Below are 19,765 nucleotides of genomic sequence, written 5' to 3'. Positions count from 1 at the left end.
TTTCTTGTACGAGCCTCTAACGTCCACAGAGAGCAGAACGTGGTGCAGTTCATTGTCCATCCGATTCAGGCCATAGACCACATTCAATATCTGCAAATTTTCATTTCATCTTATTAACTGAAAGTATTTCATAACATCAAAACACATAAAAAAAAAATATAATATGATGTTACAACAATATTTGCACGACGAATTGATTTGTTTGTCCACAAACAAGTTGTTATGGTAAGTATTTGTTGAGAATAACATCAACGAATCAATAACGAGTTCATTCTACTCATGCAGAGCATCATCATTATGTTTATGTTGCTATTGGAAACCATCAATTACGTATTGCTTCCGGATTTGCTAATGTATTCGAAATCTAAACAGTAACCTTGGAAACGCTCTCGCTGTTAATGATTACACCGCTCTGAACAATGTCCGACATTTAAATTTATCATCCAACGTAAATCTTCATAGAAACGTAACAAATTTGATTCGAGTAAAAAAAATATTTACTCTACGCGTAATTTCTTCTTAATTAGTTTCGCGATTAACTTTAATAATATTGATCATTGATCATTATGTTTATGTTGCTATTGGAAACCATCAATTACGTATTGCTTCCGGATTGGCTAATGTATTCGAAATCTAAACAGTAACCTTGGAAACGCTCTCGCTGTTAATGATTACACCGCTCTCAACAATGTCCGACATTTAAATTTATCATCCAACGTAAATCTTCATAGAAACGTAACAAATTTGATTCAACTAAAAAAAATATTTACTCTACACGTAATTTCTTCTTAATTAGTTTCGCGATTAACTTTAATAATATTGATCATAAACAAGATAGCGTTCTCGATGCAATGATGATACGGAAAGCTTTAATTTCGATATTCTATATATCCTTTTGCATAGATCAAATTCGTTCATTTACAAATCGCAATGCTGCTGTCGGTCGTATGGATTTTATTGTTTACTCTTCAAGTAGTAATTGTCAAAATTTGGTGATTAAAAGCATTTTAATTGTTAATTTTTCTGTTAAAGGTATCCAGAAGCGATGCAACCGAATTCAGGTTGAGATACATCAGACCGTGCAACGGCACGACATCCACCTTTGTTACGTACAAGTTCGAATTCAAGAAGATCCACAAAGACACGCACATGAGCTGCAATTTCTCAATAAACGTCCCAATCGGTGATAACATAAAGGTACTCAAGTGAAGATAAATTATTATCAGAGCAATTTAATTCAGTTTTTCTTTTCCTTCTTTAGTACAAAGTCGTATTGTATGTAGAAAGAGCGACCGGATTCATGAAACTGTTCGAGTTCAAAGGGAAGGATTGCTGCAAAGCGGCCAATATCTACTTAGGCGAGTTCTGGTACGATATCCAGAGGAAAGCTGGTTTCTCCACGACAGGACAATGCCCAATGCCGAAAGTAAATTGATAGGAAGATCAAAAAGTAGCAGAGATAGCAAAGTTTTTTTTTCTAATTTCAGGGTAAATATATGTTGAAAAATTATCCGTTAAACTTCGATCGTCTCGCTTACAAAGGATTACCACAAGGCACCCTAAGGGCCAACGTATTCGGGAAAGAAGTTAAAACGGATAAAGACGCTTTCTGCACTGAGGCTCTTGTCGATGTACTGCGATCTTAAAACTCAACAATCTCTATCATTAAAAACACTTTCCACAGCTCCAATTTTAAATCATTTAGCATTATACAACAATATTTAAATACACGCTTACACTATTTTTTTGCAATTAGTACTTGATTTTATGCGTCCCTAGCAACATACAACAGTTTAAATAACCTCAGTACTAATGATGGCGTCTGAAACAATCATGTGTAACAAATGTCATGGTTACATAATAACAAAGTTTGTAACAAAGTGACCTTGTTCCGTGAGATGCAGCTGAATAGTATACCGATGACCATATTGATGCTGGTGATGTACAGCTCCAGGATTTCCGTCAGATTGGTGATGAGGCCTTCGCCGTTGTCCACGTCCTTGTTCAAGATGATGGCGACGCTCAGGGCGGAGAACATTAGGAGCAGAAGAACGCTCAGGGCAAGACTCGTTGCGGTAGCTTTGTACCCTTTCTCGTCCAGATTGAAAGGGCATAGTCCAACGAATCTCGTCCACGCGAAGAGAGGTCTCAGCACTTGGAAAACGGTCCGCGGCATTTCCACACCACCACCGCCACCACCAAAAAATATGATCGATGGCGACGGGTGAATCGAATAACAAACGAAGAAGTGGAAAGCGAACGCACACAAAAAAAAATGGAGCAGCGCAAATAAATACGACTGTCAATTATTTCTGGCACTGACAAATCGTTTTAATAATCCGTTGCAATGGATGGACAACAACAATAAAAAAAAAGAGGAGACAAGAATAAGTGTTAGTACGAGTCATCACTGCTTAAGATATGGACTCGTTCGCATCGTTGATTGGCGTCGCTCAGGTGCTCGGATTGGCTCCAATGCGTTCCACGACCTCCCTGATCTGGTGCTCTTTCGTTGCCATAGCGACAACAAGTTTTTCCTTAGGAGTCTTGATTTCATCTCCAGTTGCTTCTTTATACACCGATGGAGGCTTCAAGGTTTACGATCACATTCTCATGATCACCGACACGTTCGAAGCGTACGTCAGCTCGCTCAGCATGACCTTCTGCTACTTCGTCAACATTTTGAATCGAAAGAAAGCAAGCAAATTTTCCAAAAATCCTTCAATTCGTCTACAAAATTTAGTTATTTTTTTTTAGTTAATCGAAATACTGGATGGATTTGAGCGTTTCGATCGTGATCTTGGAGTTGACATGAAGAACCATTACGACCGGTTCAAGAGGATCAGCGAGATATCGATGCTCGCAACGTTCCTCTACTTTGTGGTCTACATTCTCCTGGAGATCTTCACGTTCGACGATATCGAATCTCCGGCGCACATCGTCATGTACATCTTACCGTGTCTGATGAACTCTTTCGTTGTGGTACAATTCCTCCTTATCGAAACCGAACTGAAGTATCGCATTTGTCTGACGAACGACATGATGAGAACGTAATTATTTATACTGCAATATAATCCAAATTAATTTTCGTTTTCTTTTTGTTCCAGGACCGGCTTCAATCCGATCTGGTATAGGAAAATCCGCGAGCAGAATTCTATCGTAGTAAAATACTTCTCAAAACAGATACTCGCCATAGTTGCCCAATCCCTAGTCACGCTCATATCCACAGCCTTCTTCCTCGTCAGCGGCCTCATCACCGACTTCGAATTCAACCTTCTAGTATTCATGTACACCCTCGTCGTGTGCTTCTACTGCATCCTGCAACTGATTGCAGTCGTCGTCGGGGCAAGCTTCACATCTCAAGAAGTAAAATATCATACATACAATAAAAACGGAATTAATATCAATCAAATTGAAATTTTCAGTGGAAGAGAGGAACGCAACTGCTTTTTATGGCCAAGAACAGGAAGGTAAAAGAATTGGAGATGCCGGGGATCGAACCCGGGGCCTTTCACATGCAAAGCGAACGCTCTACCACTGAGCTACATCCCCGATTGAAAAAATGAGCTTAGCAAACCGGTTTCCTTGGAAACCATAATATTCCTTTTAATTACTAATACAATAACTATAGCAACGTAATTCAGCAGAAACAACAATTAATTAATTAATTACATAGAAATTTATTTGAAGTACATTTAATAGCTGCAATCATTACTTTCTAGATATTCAATAGTTTTCAATTGAAGCACGAGGAAATATCGTTTGATCTCTGCACAGGATACACCATCAACGCCAGAATGTTAACAGGCGTAAGTTATTAATTATCTATCAACTTTCAAATTTTAACTTGAAAACTTCAAGTTTCGTTTATTAATTCTAATTTATTGCTTCTTTAATATGTAGATACTATAACTAATAGGATGTTTTTTTACATACAGATTTTAGGTACGATCACGACGTATTTAGTGATTGTGATCCAATTTCAAGTGAACGGAGACACGGCACGTTCCCAGTAGAAAGTCGCAATTATTCATCCAATTAAATAATATACACATTGTTGTTATTGGTCGCACGATTTCCTCTTGGAATTGCACTCATTTCCAGCCACAATATCTCGACTTAAAAGTATATAGTATGTAATGAAGCAATTTGCAAATTGATTGATCGCTACATGTGCGGCAGGAAATTATGCGGTAATTTGATAGGAATGCAAAAATCTTACGAGCGTATTCCGAAACGTGCAAAAAATTTGGAGATACCGGGGATCGAACCCGGGGCCTTTCACATGCAAAGCGAACGCTCTACCACTGAGCTATATCCCCTGATTATATATTAACTAGCTTATTGCGTCATTCCAATTTAGAACTTAGGCAACTTTAATTGCTCGAAAGTGTTTATTTACTGTTATTATTAAATATTTATGTCCTTGCAATACTTAAACATTCAATTATATAAATCTAAATTATTAGTGTGTATTGTATATTGTGAGTTTGTTGAATTATTGAATTTAATTCAAAATGTTTAAAGGAAAATAAACTTTAATTATAGGAAGAAACATGTAAAATGATTACTGTTAAGTAATGAAAAAATAACGCTCGGAAAAATATAGTGTTTTCACAATTTATTGATTTTCTCGAAAACTATAATTGCTAGAATGGATACAGAAGTTGGATATTTGGGGAATGTAATGTGTATTAAATTATTGATGTGGTTTCATCCCTTTTGGTAGTAATTGTCTTACAAAATTGAAGTAATAAAGTATTAATGTCGGTTTCCTCACTTTTAATTGATTTCTTTTAGGAAGCAACATGTAAAAGTTTTAACACTCAATTCTATAACAGATTTATGAAATTAATGAAAAATGATAACTTAGTAAAGTTTTCAATTTAGTATTAATGTTTATGTATGATGAGAAAGTCTAACAAATTGATGGCAAAATTTACGAAATGCCCAAATGCGACAGATTGCAAAGAAACAAGTAGACAAAAACGTCTCGAGAAGAAAGTTATTTTCTTTAATGTGTTTATCGCGTGGAAATAAGCAGATTTGTTGATTTGGGAATACGTGTAAAAGAATAAATGTACGGAATTGAATCACGAATCCAGTGTTTCATTAGTGAGAGGATTTATGTAAAAAAAAAACATATTTTTTTGATGCACATAACTAGAACTCATTTAAGGATTGAACTCAATGAAGAAGTAGAAGAAAGGAACTGTCGCTACAACAGTTAGAAAGTAATTAATATTTTTGATCGAGGTTGATGATCCATTCCATTTAGGAAACGAATGTATGCAAAAAAAAAAATGAAGATATACGTGCAAAATAAGATCAATCGTGGTCAATGTCTTCTTCTGGTCGTTTGCTGCGAGAAACTGTTCTTTTTGTTCTTGACAATGAGAGTAGTGCAGGAAAGTCATTGGCATTCGCCGTTCTTGTTGTTGTTGTTTTTTACTGTTTCTTCTTCTCCTACATCTTCGTTGATCTGTTGCTGTTTTTTTTTTCGTTTCATGCGTTTGGTCTTTCTCTCGGCAATAGAAATGGTTCAAAGAACGTTAAGTGGAGCATTTTATTTACTTTCGCTATCACTGATCGACCGCCACCTTCCTCTCTCGTTTTACCACATTTCTTCTTCTTGATGCGACTATAAAAGGTGCTCGTCGTCCATCGTCGAAGCATCAGAACCACACTCACTCACATCCAAGCAACAGCAAGGAAAACCAATACCAAAAAACATGCTCAAGGTAAGAAATCTATCGAGATCAATCTATATTCGATCAATTAATTAATTTTGTTAATTATTCTTTTGCAGTTTGTTGTCCTGAGTGCTTTGGTCCTAGGAGCGAAATCGCATCCGTCCTATGGTAAGTTAATATGAACGAGATGAAAATTTCTAATATGAAAGTGATCAAATGCTTTCATTTCATCTTTTGGATTTCTTAAGATTGGAAAGTAGCTAATTGTGTTTTTCCTCTTGCAGCCAGCCAAGGTTTATCACTAGGCGGTGGATTGGGAGGATTCGGAGGTGGCCACGGAGGCGGTCTCTCTTTAGGAGGCGGTCATCTGGGTGGTCTTTCGTTGGGAGGAGGAGGCGGCGGTGGTGGTTATTCCATCGGTGGAGGTGGCGGCGGTTACGCCATCGGTGGAGGCGGCGGCGGCGGTCTCTCTTATGGAGGCGGTCTTGAACACGGAGGACAAGGCGGTGGAGGAGGAGGCGCTTCCGTCAGTCACGACCATCACGGAGGTGTGAGCATCGTCGGAGCCGGAGCTGGATCCAACAAAGGCACCACTTTCGATCTTACCAAGGAGGGTGGTGGCGGCGGACACACTGGTCTCTTCGGCGGCAGCTTCATCTCGTCCGGTGCCCACGGAAAGACCGGCGGTTATTACCAGGGCGGCGGTGGCGGAGACGAGCACTCCTCCGGATACGGACATGAACTCGGTGGAGGCAGCGGCGGCGGTCTCGGATCCTATTCTTCTTCGGTCTCCAGCTACGATGTCGGTAGTCAAGGAGGCTCCTTGGGAGGCGGTCACGACGGCGGCGAAGTTAGCCCAGTCCTTTACTCTAGCTTCAAGGGTCTCGAGCACGGCGGCTCCCTTTCCGTGGGAGGCGGCGGCGGCGGACACGCCTTCATTTCTGGCGGCGGCGGAGGCCACTCCTTCGGAGGCGGACTCTCTGAACACTCTGGCGGTTTCGGTGGCGGCGAACACGAGTCCTTCGGAGGCCACTGAGACCAGTGAACGAGTAGGCAGTCATCGACCACCTCCGAAACTAGGTCCAAATTGTAAATAATTTATTTCGATAAACGTCCCAATGTTGTTGTTATTGTTTGTTGTTATTTGTTTTTTATTGTTTTGTTATTATAAAATAAAAATATTGAAAAAAAAAAAAACTTACTATGTTTCAATACATCCAAAGATTGGTCCAAACATTTTAACACTAAGTGACAGCTCATAACTTTATAGCATCGGATTTATTTAAAACCTACTAGATAGATACATACAATAAATATTCGAAATTAAACACAAAATTCTACCGTTATTATTACTTCTTATTCTACACGACTACAATTTTCGGAATGATTGACTAGAATCCTGGGTAATTGCAGTTGTTGCAATTATTAAACAAACTACTTCGGTTGCAGTCGTCGCTGCAGAACATAGTACAATTTCTGCAGAAAAACAAAATTTTATATTTGACAAAATTGGAGATAAATGCAAATGATTGTTACCTTTCGGGCGTAGGGCACATCCTCGAATCATCACTGATGAAATCCTGAATGTTGCTGTAACAATCGCAACTGAAATTTTGCCGCTGGCAAATGTTCATCATTGGGTCGCAGTAGTAAAAGTCGTAGCAATCGAACTTGCACGGATCATATGTGCACTTGATAGTCTTGCCTCCACTATCTAATTCTATAGCTTTCTTGATGCACGCAGTATTCTCCAGACCTATGGAGAGTCCATCGTTCTTCTTGGTTCTCTTCTTTGAACGATCACTGCTTCCCGATTGGGATCTCGACCGATCTCCGTGACGTCCTCCCTTGCTTCGACTCCTCCTACTGCCATTTTTACCACCCGATAATATATTGCCATCGCAATCTCTTCCTGCTGCTGCCGATGCAGCGGCGAAGCCAGGGCAGGGCATGTCGCAGTGGCCAAAACCGCCGCCACCTCCACCGTCACCAGCAGTTCCGAATTTGGATGCTGATAATTTTGAATCCGTTATTCCAGAGTCACTCATAAATGTGTTGCGGACACTGGCTAAAATGAAATTCACAATTTCCCTAATAAATACAGCGCAACGTCCCCATCTATATACTTTTCCGCGTCTTGTAGGGTAGCAGGAATTCTTCACCGCTCGGATCCAAGGTCACCGGATCGTTCATCTCCAGCTCCTTCTCCAGACTGTCCGCTTGTACCTGCTCGTCGGGGGCGGCGAGGTCATTCATCGAGACCTCCACGAAACTTATGGAAGTGTGCACCTGTATGATCATCTTCAGCTGGTTTCGGCTCTCGTCATCTGACATTCTCTTATAAAAGAACACGTAAAAACCAAATGGGGGAGATTCGTGGTTCCAAAGAAAATTAAACTCTATTTACCGAACTCAGACGGACCAGAGCCGGCGTCAAGTAGTTGTCCATTGCGTACGTGTTGATTTCCCTTTTGCCGAGGAGACTGTAGAAGATTGCGTTCAGATACGGAACGCAGCACTCGTGCGGCGTCTCCACCAGGACCTGCAGCATCTTGAAGATCTTCTCCTTATCCATGCTGATAAAAGTCGAACGAGCCTCCTCCTCCAAGCACATATTTGCAAGCAACGCGGTCGAATAATCCGCAGAGTAATTGTTCAATGTAGCGTGATTATCGATGATGTAATCGACAAGCCAATCCAAGATACCTAATACAAAACAAACATAGAAAAAAATAATTAAAAGCAAAATTAGTCCATCGCCATCCATACCGTCATTCAGCAACACTTTCCTGACATCGCTATTAACAGAGAGCTTCTGTATGATGGCCAAAATAAAGTCTTTGGTGAAACGTGTTATCGGATCGTAAATCTTCGTTATGAGCATCGGCAGCATGATATCTGCGAGAAAATTGGGATTCTTCATAAGATATTTTCGGCCGACGTTTGTCGAGGCCAAGCAGTTCACGAATCTGGCCATCTCTTCCTGGTACGTCTTCTCTAAACCCTTGCAAATGCCTGTCAGATGCAAAAAGTCTCCGGTCAATTTGAAATTAGAATCAGCCAAGTCGAGGATGTCGTTCTTCGTGTACTTGGCCAGAACTTCGTCGCGCACCTCCCTGTCCGATTTTGTCAATCTCTTTTGGGGAAGAATAATGAATAAATCGCATTTTTATAAGGAATAACTTATTTTGCTTTACCCATCTGAGCGCTTGCAGCAGTCCCAGCTTCTTAAGGCTCTTTCCCTCCTTCAAGTCCTTCTTAATCAGATCGTAATCCAATCGAAAGTATCCTCCAGGCTGATCACCTTCACCCGCCTCCTCCTCCGTCAAACTCTCCAACTTCTTTATCGCGTTCGACATCGTTCTATCCGTTGCGCTGCCTCCACCACCACTTCCACCGTGCGACGATCGCCTCTTGCCACCCTCACTCGACTTGACACGTTCCCTCGAACTTCCGCTTTGCGATCTTGAACCACGATCCGTTTCGCCGTTCTCGTTTAGAGCGGAGTTCTTGCGCGGCGACGACATCGAATTCAATTTTGACATTTGTGAACTGGCGACTTTCGATTTTGATGATTTACTACTGCTCTCCGACTTTGACGACTTCCTTGACGCATCATTGTTCAACGACCTCTTCGATACTGAAACATACATACAAACATGACACGTGAATTTCATATTGATTGCTTCCAATGGTTAAAAAAAAAGAGGACCTTCTTTAACTGGTGACTGCGTTTCTTCTGGCTGCTGCATTTCAGAATCGCATTGAGAAACTTCTTCATCGGCGTTCGAAGTCGTCGCTTCAATTTGACTGGCATCGAGTTTTAATGCTTCGATGAGATCACATTTGCATTCTGCATTAAACGGTGTACCGTCCTGGTTGAGTCCTAACGTCTTCGACATGTAATTCTTGCAGCTCTTCATCATCGACTCAAGGGTGATCATTTTCTTAGGATCTATCTCCATCATTAGGTGTGCTTGACTCGCAAACTCCGGATTCACGCAGCACTTTTGCACGGCTATCTCCGCAATAACTTGCGATGAAAGTTTGGTTGGAGAGGTCACTGTTGGCGAAGACATCTTCGTTGGTGACGCCAGAACCGGGGAGACTGACTTTGCAGGTGACGAAGCGACTGGTGAAGGCGTCTTGGATGGCGATGGAAGCGCGGACGATGAAATCTTGGTTGGCGACATTCGTGTTGGAGATGAGTGTGCCGATGAATGTGTTGAAGATATCTTCGTGGGCGATGCGGACATCTTCATGGGTGACGATACATTCTGCGAGGACATTTTCTTGGGCGAAGACGCAGGTGATGGTGACGTTGATGGTGGAGATGTCGTCTCATTCTGCGAGGAAAATTGGTCAGATAAAAGATTTTCTAATGAAGTAGTCCTTCTGGCCAATTGATTCCTGAGAAGGTCCGTATTCGATTCGTCGCAATCGCATTTGCAGACTTTGGTATGAAGTTCACTAAGTAAATTTTGCTCCGTGACGGTATACATATCAGGCTTCCTCTTACAGCTCTTATAGCGGCAGCAAGTCTGCTTCTTATTTATTCGAGACGAAGACATTACCTCGACATCTCCATCCTCCGTATCTCGTAATCTTGAATCGCATTTGCAGTCCGGATTGTACGGCGTTTCCTCCAGCGGCACTCCGGTCTTCTTCATGATGCTTCTAGATCTACTGCATATCTTCACCATCTCCTCCAAACCCAACACGTTATCAGGGTCCAACTGCGTGATGGTCGCAAGATACGCCGCTTCTGGATCCTCACATTCCGGATGCTGACAGCAAATCTGCAAAGCATTTCGTTACAATAAAATACCAAATACGACATCAACAACTCTCCGCACCTGTTTCGATTTGCTAGAGTTCGAAGAAATTTTCATTGGCGATGATTGATCCTGCGATTCCTCATCCTCATACGCTTCCTCCTCGATCTTCGATGAGGATCCGAACGGTGAATAATCACACTTGCAGTTCGCATTGAAAACCGCCTCGTCGAAGAGTATGGACTTTTGTAACATTGTGCTTTTGGAGCGACTACACGACTTCAGCATCTCCTTCAAACCAAGAACGTTGTCAGGATCCAAATTACCAAGGTCGGCTTCGGGGTTCTCGCATTTCGGATGCTTGCAGCACGTCTGCTTCGACGTCCTCGCGGGTGAATCTGCTGATGACATCTTCACAGACGACGAATCTCCTCCGGTCGACAACTTCGTGGGTGATTTAGATGTGGAGCGACGCGGTGATTGTGCTTCGTTTCCAATTGGAGATGAGACGGGCGTATAATCGCACTTGCACTCCATATTGAAGACTACACCCTCCAAATCGGACATTTGCGATTGAATCATCATGCTCTTGGAACGGCTGCAAGCCTTGATCATCGACTTCACGTTTTCCAAGTCCGTAGATGGGATGCGAGTTGCAGTGGGATTCTCGCAGTTCGGATTATCGCAGCACGTCTGCTTCGACGTCCTCGCGGGCGAATCCGCTGATGACATCTTCGCAGACGAATCTCCTCTGGTCGACAACTTCGTGGGTGATTTGGATGTGGAGCGACGCGGTGATCCTGCTTCATTCGATGGAGAGGAAAGATTTGATGGTGATTGTTTGGTCGGCGAGGATCGGCGCGGTGAGGAGCTCTCGTCTTTTTCGGCACGATCAATTCCCTGGAATGCAGACACGTTCTGGGTGAAATCGCAATTGCAGTCTGGATTGTAAGGGAAGTCGTCTAATGCCAGCGAATCGGTGATTGATGGATGGTTGGGCATCTGCAAGGATTTTGCCTGCATGATCAATCTCGAACAAGTTTTGCTGTAGTCCACATTGTGAAGCAGATTGTTCATGGAATCGCTAGGTGAACCGCCCGAGTGATTGAACTCTTCTACGGTGGTGAGGGCATTCGGGTTCTCGCATTTCGGATTCGGGCAACACTTCACCTTAGACTTCTTCGGGGAATGCACCAAAGACGAAGACTTCTTCGTCGGCGATTGCAGACCTGGTGAAGGCGTCGACTTGGAAGTCGACAGATTCGGCGAAGAACTCTTAGACGGCGACCTGGAGCCTGATTTACGTGGCGAAGATGTGCGACTTCCTCCTTTCGGACTCTTGCTGGACCTCCTCGGAGAGTCGTAATACGGAACATCCAACATTTCTTGCGGCGTTGATTGGGAATCGGTGACTTCGGTCTCGTCATCAGCGCACGGTGTCGGATCGCTCTTCGAACCGGCAGCTTCATCAGCTAATACAGCAGCGGACATCACGCTATTCATTATCAGCGACTTCAATTCTTCGTGCAGAGAACTGATCATCGAATCCTTCTCCTCCATCTGCAACAGCGGCATGCTCATCTCAGCTGGAATATCCTTGCTCACTTGCTTCGTCTCCAGAGGAATAAAGTTCTCCGATTCTTCTCCTTCGTTGCCGCTTTTACCCTCTTTGCATTTCTTGCACGATTTGACTGCATCCGGTGTTTCGCAGCGAGCGCACACACCCTTATCCTCACTCAGACCCAGAATTGATCCAAACTGCGTCGCAATATCTACCCCAAAAAAAAAAGAAGAAACAAACAAAAACAATTCATTAATACAAATTGCTTACAGAAACCAATAAACAATATTTACTGATTAATTTTAAATGTTCATCCTTTAGTTTGTTGAGCGTCTCGGTTAAGAGTTCAACATCTGAAAATTGAAAAGGGAGAAGAATAGAAAATTGTATATAACTGGAAACATTTCTATATTTGAATCAGGTTATATAAGCCGGGAAAAAAAAATGTGCAAGAATTAACCTTCCACATTCGAGACTTTCTTATCCTTGGAACAGACGTCACAAAGTCTGTGCACCTTGAGTGTCTTCTCCTCGTTGCTATCGGTGACGGTGACGACGATCTTGTCCAGCTCCCCGGACAGTCGCTTCAAGACCAAAGTCCTCGGAACGATATCATCGAACTCCTGATTCTTGCATCTTGTTTTGATCTCATTCGCAAAGCATTGCGACGTCTCCGCGAAATTGTAATTTTCTAAAAACTGATCCAAATTACCGATTACCTATTATATCTATTCATCGCAGAATCAACTTACCAGCAGAATAGTCTTAAGGATTCCTGCAAATGTCCTTTCGTCGCTGAAATTAACAACTTTATGAGATCCACTGCATGAACGTGTTCGTTTTTTAATGGTCGATTTTACTCACAATGTGTTTTGATCCATTTCGGTTTTCGAATTTACGCGTGTCCAAAGTTCCAAGCAGCTCCCAGCAGCGACGTCGCGACGTCTGAATTTGGCATTGGGGTGCTCTCTGATCGACAAAACGTTGACTTTTTCGTTGCGTGCAGCTTGCTTTAATGCAAATGATACATGCCAAATGCGAATCCCATTTATATAAAAGCCGTGCCAGTCTGTGTTACCGTATGCAAAATTTTAATAACTATATCCCATCAAATTTCCATCGCAACCAAATACTATAACTTTGCTTTGCTGCTACGTTGGTTACATAAGCTGAGGTATTTTGAATTTGGCGGGCGCGCGCATGCCGATGGTTGGCAAGTCCACCTCACAGCGCTACATCTTGACGTGCGTCCTTTTTCAGGTCCGGTCGCCATCAGCTCCGACCGTACTATTGAATGTTAGCATAAAACCTTGTTTATCCAAGGCATCCGTTGAAATACGCAAGTGAAAATGGTTCAAAAGAAAGTAAGTACATTTTTATTAATGCTCGCATGTTTATTTACGCGATTCCGCCGAAGTTTTTTGCCGAAAATCCACTTAGAAAATACACGGGTCTTGCTTACAACCATAAGTCGTGTTTACGTTTCTAGTCCGTCGCCAGTAACTTTACTTTGTCTTAAATCTAATTTGCCTGCTCTAATTGTTGAATAAGATTTGTTTTCTCGATGTACAATAAGATTTAACTTGTAAATTTCCAACATCAAACACATTGAAAGGTTTGTAGGTTATGCGCCCAATAACAAACGCATTTTCCCTTCGGCACGAAACTTCGACTCTAATTTCCATCGATACATTTCGGATTGCTCGAACTATCTGCAATCTTATGTATAGAATGGTAGAACAAAGGCTTTATCTTACCCCGGTTGGATCATTCCATGTTCCAATCGTTACTATTCGAAGCGACAGTTAAAAAATACTACTTTCATAAGTACTAAACATGTGCTTAGACTAGCCAGATTATTATTTGTGAAAACAAAAATCAGTTGGAATAGTTTCCTTGCAATGTAAACATAAAAGATGCAAATAGTTGATGCATTATAAAGGTGAGTCTGGCAAGTCTAAGTATATGAAATTTCATCAATTTGTTAACATTAAGATTTAATATGTTATTAGTGAATTTATGAGATGTTTTTTTAATTGTAGCCCAAGAAGAAGACTGGCAAGAAGGTAGCAGCCGCTCCTTTGGAAGTCAAGAAAGTTGAGCCAAAGAAGATTGTAAACCCACTCTTCGAAAAGAGGCCACGCAACTTTGGCATTGGTAAGTTTCATGGCTTTATGTGATTGTAATATATTTACTGGAGTAATAATTTAAATGATGATTATTTTAACTGAATCTAACTATGTTGATTTACAAATATACGAGCTTTTTAAAACTGATTAAATTCAATGAAAAAAAAATCTATTGTGCAAATGTTTTGATTTGTTATTAATTGTTTGGTTTTCTATTATAGGCCAAGATGTGCAACCCGTTCGTGACCTGTCCAGGTTCGTTAAATGGCCAAAGTACATCCGCATTCAAAGGCAAAAGGCTGTGCTGCAAAAGAGATTGAAGGTCCCACCACCAATCAACCAGTTCACACAGACCTTGGACAAGAACACAGCCACCTCTGTGTTCAAACTGTTGAGCAAATACAAGCCAGAATCTGCTCTGCAAAAGAAGAAGAGGCTGCAGGCTAAAGCCGAAGCCAAGGTGGCCAAGAAGGAAGACGCCCCAACCAAACGCCCGAATGTCGTTCGTGCTGGCGCCAACACCGTCACCACCCTCATCGAGCAGAAGAAAGCTCAACTCGTCGTCATCGCCCACGATGTTGACCCAATTGAGGTATATTCTGAGATCCATTGTTTTTTTTATTCATTTAGTACTTTGTTAATTTAATTGCAATGATGTTATGAATTTCTTCACCTGAGGTATCCATCAAAATTTAGAATGTTTATCGTCTGAAGACACTTGACTCTGAGCTTTCCAATTCATGCAATTATTGTTATTTACTCAGAGATTATGAATATTTACTAATTGTTTTTTTTATTTTGCAGCTGGTCATCTTCCTCCCAGCCCTCTGCAGGAAAATGGGTGTCCCATACTGCATCGTCAAAAACAAGGCCCGTTTGGGACTGCTCGTCAGGCGCAAGACCTGCTCGTGCGTCGCTTTGACCCAGGTAAATTTACTTTTTACTATTACAACAGACTTTAAAACTTTCTTTACATGATGAGCAAAACTGCCAGAATTCAAATATGTTGAATACAAAATCATCGAGCTTTTTAAACCTGATTAAAATAACGTCCTTCTGACAATATTTTATGTAAGCGTTATTCCTCGGTCACTAATCTTCCATTTATTTTTTCAGGTTGAAAGCGGAGACAAGGCTGCCTTCAACAAATTGCTCGAGGCCGTCAAGACCAACTTCAACGATAGGTCAGAGGAGATCAGGCGTCACTGGGGTGGTGGTCTTTTGGGCTCCAAATCTGCGGCCCGTATTGCTAAGTTAGAACGTGCTAAGGCTAAGGAATTCAACCAGAAACAAGCCTAAATCAACCTGGATGAACATTACGTTTGGACAGGAATTTCCATTTAAAAAAAATAAAAAAAATCTAAAAAAAATAATTAATATTTATTTATTTGTTTTTCTTCTCCATTTTATCGTCGTTCTTTTCACATTACGAATAGAATTAATAATTTACAGCACAACATATTAAATACATAATATTGGTGGGTGTAATTGGAAATAATTGCAATATTTAAATTATAAATGTACGGTTTCGTTCTTCTAATTGCAACAAATGAATACCAAATATTCAAATTAATCAAATAACAAATCAATATCTTAAAATAAAAAAATGAAAACAGATTGCTATGTAAGTAGTAAATGATACAAGTCTTTAAAATATGCCATCTCTTATGTTCACGTGGAAGGAGATCTAGAGCTTCGCGAATGCGACTTGGACCTGCTTCTTGAGCGACTCTTTGATTTTGAACGACTCCTAGATTTCGAACGACTTCCAGACTTTGATCTGCTCCTCGACCTGGATAGACTGCGAGATCTCGATCTGCTTCCAGATTTTGAGCGACTTCTGGACTTTGAACGGCTACCAGATTTCGACCGACTCCTGGATTTAGATCTACTTCTGGACTTGGATCTGCTCCTAGACTTAGATCTGCTTCCAGACTTCGAACGACTCCTCGATCTGGAGTTCGACTTTGATCTCGATCTGGATTTAGAGCGACTCCTAGATTTGGATCTGCTCCTCGATCTGGACTTGGAGCGACTCCTGGATCTCGATGGTGAACGGCTGGAACCGGACGAGATGCGCCTCTTCCTTTTCTTACCATCTCCGCCGCTGCCGGCGCTCTCATCGCCGCTGGCGATCTTCAATTTCTCATCGTCACTATCGTCCTCACTGGTAGAAATCGTCGCCTTCGATACAATGCGACTCTTCTGTTTGGCACTGAGCCCGTCGTCGATGCTCTTTTTGTAATCCTTCTTCCTGCTCCTCTTTTTCCGTTTGCCATCGCCGCTATCAGAGTCTGATACATTGGAGCGATCTTTGCGTTTCCTACCGCCTCCCTTTTTGCGTTCTTTCCTGTCACCGCTTCTCTTCCTCCTCTTCGACGGACGTTCCCTGGATTCACCTCCAGCGTTCTCCGCATCGCTGCCTGAATCGCTGACGTACATATCTTTGCGACTGCGGCCTTTTCCCTTCGACGATTTCTCGTTCGGCATATCGGTGAATACGAGGGCATTCTTCGTTTTCTCCTTGTACTCTTGCCTCTTCTGCAACATCTGTACTTCGGTGGCCTTCTTCTCCTCCTCGAGTTTCTTTTGCTCCTCCAACTGTCGCAATTTGAAGGCCGTTCTCTCGTCGGACTGCTTCTTGCGGAGCAACCTCTCCTCCTCATCAACCCTTCTGGCTCTTGCTACGTGATATTGGGCCTGAGAGAGCAGATCTTGACATTGCTTGCGCTCCAATTCGGCAAGAGTGACATCATATCTCATGCGGTCACCGAGTTCGGCTAAATAAGCGAAATACTTAAGCGACAGCCCCAACTCGTGAACGGCCTGCAAAACGGTGGTAAGCGTCGATTTCTCGTCCTTCAGAATTTGCGTGGCCAAACGCTGCAGAACCAGTGCCACGTTGTACAGAAGAACGGTGTCTTGGGGAGCCACTCTGCGAGCCCTCAGCAATACCATTTTAGCCTCCTTAAGCTTGTTCGCTTTGAAGTAGGCGCGCGCTAAATACTGCATCACTTCGACGTTATTGTACTGGAAGAATTTTCTCAAACAATTCTCGTACTGAAATTTTAAAAATACAAAACATTAATAAATGCACAACATAAATGTTAACTATAATAATTACCATTTGGATGGCGCTGACGAACTGCTTCTGTTCCACGTAAATGTGCGCAATATTCAACCAAACATCGCAAAAGTCTGCGGTGGCTTCACGAACTTGCGCAAAAATATCCCTGGCCTCGTTCACCGTGCCTTTGTGAGCAAGTACAGCTCCGATTCCATTGGCTGCCCAGATGTTCCTAGGATCAAATTTCAACACTTGCTTGTACAGCATCAAAGCTCTCTCCTGATGGCGCTTCTCTCTATCCTTATCTTTGGACGCCTGATACAAAGTCTGCAACCATACATTTCCCGACGCAATCAGCGAGTACGAATCTTGCGAAGTCGCCGGATTCTTTAAGACGCGCTCGAACTTCTTCTGTCCCGGCCCCCATTCGTTCTTAGCCAAATGCAGGTTACCCAGAAGCGACCAAGCATTCGGATGCTCAGTGTTAATCTTCAGAGCCTCTTTAAACCAATCGGAAGCCTCGTAAATCTGCCCTTTATCTCTGGCCATGCAACCCAGACGCAAATAGCAATCGACGTAATTGGGATGCTCCTTGATGATATCCTTGTACAGCTTCTCGGACTTGTCGAATAGGCACAGCGACTCGTTTAATCTGGCCAGATTGTACGTGCTCGTCACCGAGATTGAGTTGTAGTATTGCGGATCGTGCTCGGCTTCGGATTTCGCCCTCGCCAGAGCCTCTTCCAAATACCTTTTGGCCTCCTCCAGGTTACCCAACCGGTAGTGCAGAGAACCCACGTTATTAAGGATCTCTGTGGGTATCTCGGATTGTACGTCCTTCTTTAATATCTTTATCGCAGTTCCGTACGCGCTCAGCGAACCTTGTAGATCGGACTGCTCGAGAATTTGAGCCAGCTCAATCCACGCTTCGATGTCATCGGGGAACTGCTCCGTCACCTTCTTCAAATGACTCTTCGCAATGTCACGCTTCGATTGCGAAGTGGAATTCGCATAAAGCGAACCCAAGATCTTCATCGTCTCGTAGTTGCCGGGCTGCGCCTTCAGCACTTTCTCAAAACATTGAGCCGCCTGAAATGATTATAAAACAATAAATTTTCGATTCGTAATGAATATATCAAAATAATCAAACTTACGTTCTCGGAATCTCCACGATAAATGTACATTTGTCCTAAACCGAAGTGCGGAAGAACGAAAGCGGTCGGCGCAAACTGCGTGGCCTGATAGTAATATTGAAAGGCTTGATCGTAATCACCCTGGACGTGGTAGGCCCTTGCCATCTGGTAGCAACTCTCCGCTCTCATCGCCTCATTTTCGGTGTTGTGAAAAGCGTGCAGAGCTAAATGCTGAACCTTGTTGTAATCTTTCTTGAAGAAGAAATGGTTCGCCAGGTGATTCAAAACCATTGGATTGGAGGAATCGATCGTGTAGGCTTTCGATAACATATTGACGCCCTGCCTAATGGAATCCGGTTGCTGCAGATTCAAACGCAATATCGCTAAACCGACAAGTGCACCGACACACTGCGGATCTAATTGGAGGGCCCTCTCGAAGGCTAATCTCGCCTTATCCGGATTGTTCAACTTCATGAAACAGTGACCCATTCCGAGACGAACTGCAGCTGGGCAATTGGGATTCGTCCTCAAGGCTTTCTTATAAAACGCTAATGCTCCCCTGTAATCCTTCTTATTGTATGCAATGCAAGCTTTACCTAACAAGGAAGGTATATTATTTGGAGACTGATTCAGCACAAAATTGAATTGCGCATCAGCCTGGTCCATTTTATCACCTTCAAGGAGGCAGAAATATGCCCTGCCCAGTAAATGATTCTGAAAACATAATATTATTAAATAAACTTGCAATTAAATCACACATTCAATTGACTTACCTGATCATACATAATAATCTTATCTGCTGTTGTATACAGTAAAGTGGCCTTAGTGAAAAGTTCCCTCTTCTTATCCTTGTTTTTCTCCCTGTTTGCTTCCTGCACATAATATGCAGCAAGCATATCAAGTGCTCGCATCTGATCCTTCTCATAATCTCTGTACATAACATTTGCATCATTCTTGGATTCCTCCAGAATTTTGATGAAATCCTGGATCTTGTGCTGCTTGTAGTACTCCACAGCAAGGTTGACCCAGAGATTGAGCTGGGCGTGCTCTTGCCGCAAAATACCCAGGACCTCTTCTCCATCGGGCAACTGGTCCAGATACAACTCTATAACCTACAAATAGGGAAAACATTAACGTAACAGGTGAAAATATTTAATCTGCGAATATCTTACCTCGTCCGTATCACGGAGTGGTATTTCTATTGAACCCGACATCGCTCTAAGTTTCAACAACCTGCTACTGGTCACTACTGGTCCTCAATTCACCTTGCAACCCTTATACCTCTCATCCATCATAAACCACAATAATAAATACTATATAACCAACAAAAAAAATGGCTTCACTTCCACAAACATGCATGTCTACCAACCCATGATCTAAACGTGCATTGGGTTGCCTAAACATCAC

General features: G+C 42.3%; 7 protein-coding genes and 2 non-coding genes across 9 annotated transcripts; 3 read left to right on the top strand and 6 right to left on the bottom strand.

The window, feature by feature from the left end:
- Positions 1–1,032: 1,032 nt before the first annotated feature.
- On the top strand, positions 1,033–1,725 carry LOC108562410 (the record flags this gene model as incomplete). Its single annotated transcript, XM_017920726.1, is given in 3 exon segments — positions 1,033–1,197; positions 1,262–1,426; positions 1,488–1,725. Coding segments are annotated over 3 exon segments (489 nt in total), but the record flags the coding sequence as incomplete, so codon positions are not given.
- Positions 1,726–3,480: 1,755 nt separating this feature from the next.
- On the bottom strand, positions 3,481–3,552 carry Trnaa-ugc. Its single transcript has one exon. It is a non-coding gene; the product is annotated as a tRNA-Ala (tRNA).
- A 698-nt stretch (positions 3,553–4,250) lies between these two features.
- Positions 4,251–4,322, bottom strand: Trnaa-ugc. Its single transcript has one exon. It is a non-coding gene; the product is annotated as a tRNA-Ala (tRNA).
- A 1,410-nt stretch (positions 4,323–5,732) lies between these two features.
- On the top strand, positions 5,733–6,729 carry LOC108562407 (glycine-rich protein DOT1-like). The gene is made up of 3 exons (XM_017920723.1): positions 5,733–5,741; positions 5,810–5,861; positions 5,978–6,729. The coding sequence occupies exons 1-3, from the start codon at positions 5,733–5,735 to the stop codon at positions 6,727–6,729; spliced, it is 813 nt and encodes a 270-aa protein (XP_017776212.1).
- Positions 6,730–7,044: 315 nt separating this feature from the next.
- On the bottom strand, positions 7,045–7,748 carry LOC108562420. Its single transcript, XM_017920742.1, has 2 exons — positions 7,230–7,748; positions 7,045–7,169 (listed from the first exon to the last, which is right to left on the bottom strand). Exons 1-2 carry the CDS (start codon positions 7,739–7,741, stop codon positions 7,085–7,087), a joined length of 597 nt encoding a protein of 198 aa, XP_017776231.1. The 5' UTR covers positions 7,742–7,748; the 3' UTR covers positions 7,045–7,084.
- A 2,991-nt stretch (positions 7,749–10,739) lies between these two features.
- Positions 10,740–12,049, bottom strand: LOC108562406 (probable serine/threonine-protein kinase dyrk2). Its single transcript, XM_017920722.1, has 2 exons — positions 10,795–12,049; positions 10,740–10,747 (listed from the first exon to the last, which is right to left on the bottom strand). The coding sequence occupies exons 1-2, from the start codon at positions 12,047–12,049 to the stop codon at positions 10,740–10,742; spliced, it is 1,263 nt and encodes a 420-aa protein (XP_017776211.1).
- A 409-nt stretch (positions 12,050–12,458) lies between these two features.
- On the bottom strand, positions 12,459–13,223 carry LOC108562421. Its single transcript, XM_017920743.1, has 3 exons — positions 12,894–13,223; positions 12,782–12,824; positions 12,459–12,727 (listed from the first exon to the last, which is right to left on the bottom strand). The coding sequence occupies exons 1-3, from the start codon at positions 12,908–12,910 to the stop codon at positions 12,485–12,487; spliced, it is 303 nt and encodes a 100-aa protein (XP_017776232.1). The 5' UTR covers positions 12,911–13,223; the 3' UTR covers positions 12,459–12,484.
- A 57-nt stretch (positions 13,224–13,280) lies between these two features.
- LOC108562418 (60S ribosomal protein L7a) lies at positions 13,281–15,528 on the top strand. The gene is made up of 5 exons (XM_017920741.1): positions 13,281–13,393; positions 14,072–14,186; positions 14,380–14,750; positions 14,963–15,085; positions 15,275–15,528. Exons 1-5 carry the CDS (start codon positions 13,379–13,381, stop codon positions 15,455–15,457), a joined length of 807 nt encoding a protein of 268 aa, XP_017776230.1. The 5' UTR covers positions 13,281–13,378; the 3' UTR covers positions 15,458–15,528.
- LOC108562417 (RNA polymerase-associated protein CTR9 homolog) lies at positions 15,520–19,708 on the bottom strand. Its single transcript, XM_017920740.1, has 5 exons — positions 19,531–19,708; positions 19,132–19,470; positions 18,380–19,072; positions 17,283–18,314; positions 15,520–17,218 (listed from the first exon to the last, which is right to left on the bottom strand). Exons 1-5 carry the CDS (start codon positions 19,570–19,572, stop codon positions 15,830–15,832), a joined length of 3,495 nt encoding a protein of 1,164 aa, XP_017776229.1. The 5' UTR covers positions 19,573–19,708; the 3' UTR covers positions 15,520–15,829.
- Between the last annotated feature and the right edge of the window lie 57 nt (positions 19,709–19,765).

Source organism: Nicrophorus vespilloides, unplaced genomic scaffold (assembly GCF_001412225.1).
Source record: "Nicrophorus vespilloides isolate i.1.1-1 unplaced genomic scaffold, Nicve_v1.0, whole genome shotgun sequence".
Taxonomy (NCBI): domain Eukaryota; kingdom Metazoa; phylum Arthropoda; class Insecta; order Coleoptera; family Silphidae; genus Nicrophorus; species Nicrophorus vespilloides.
This window is presented reverse-complemented; position numbering and strand designations above follow the sequence as displayed.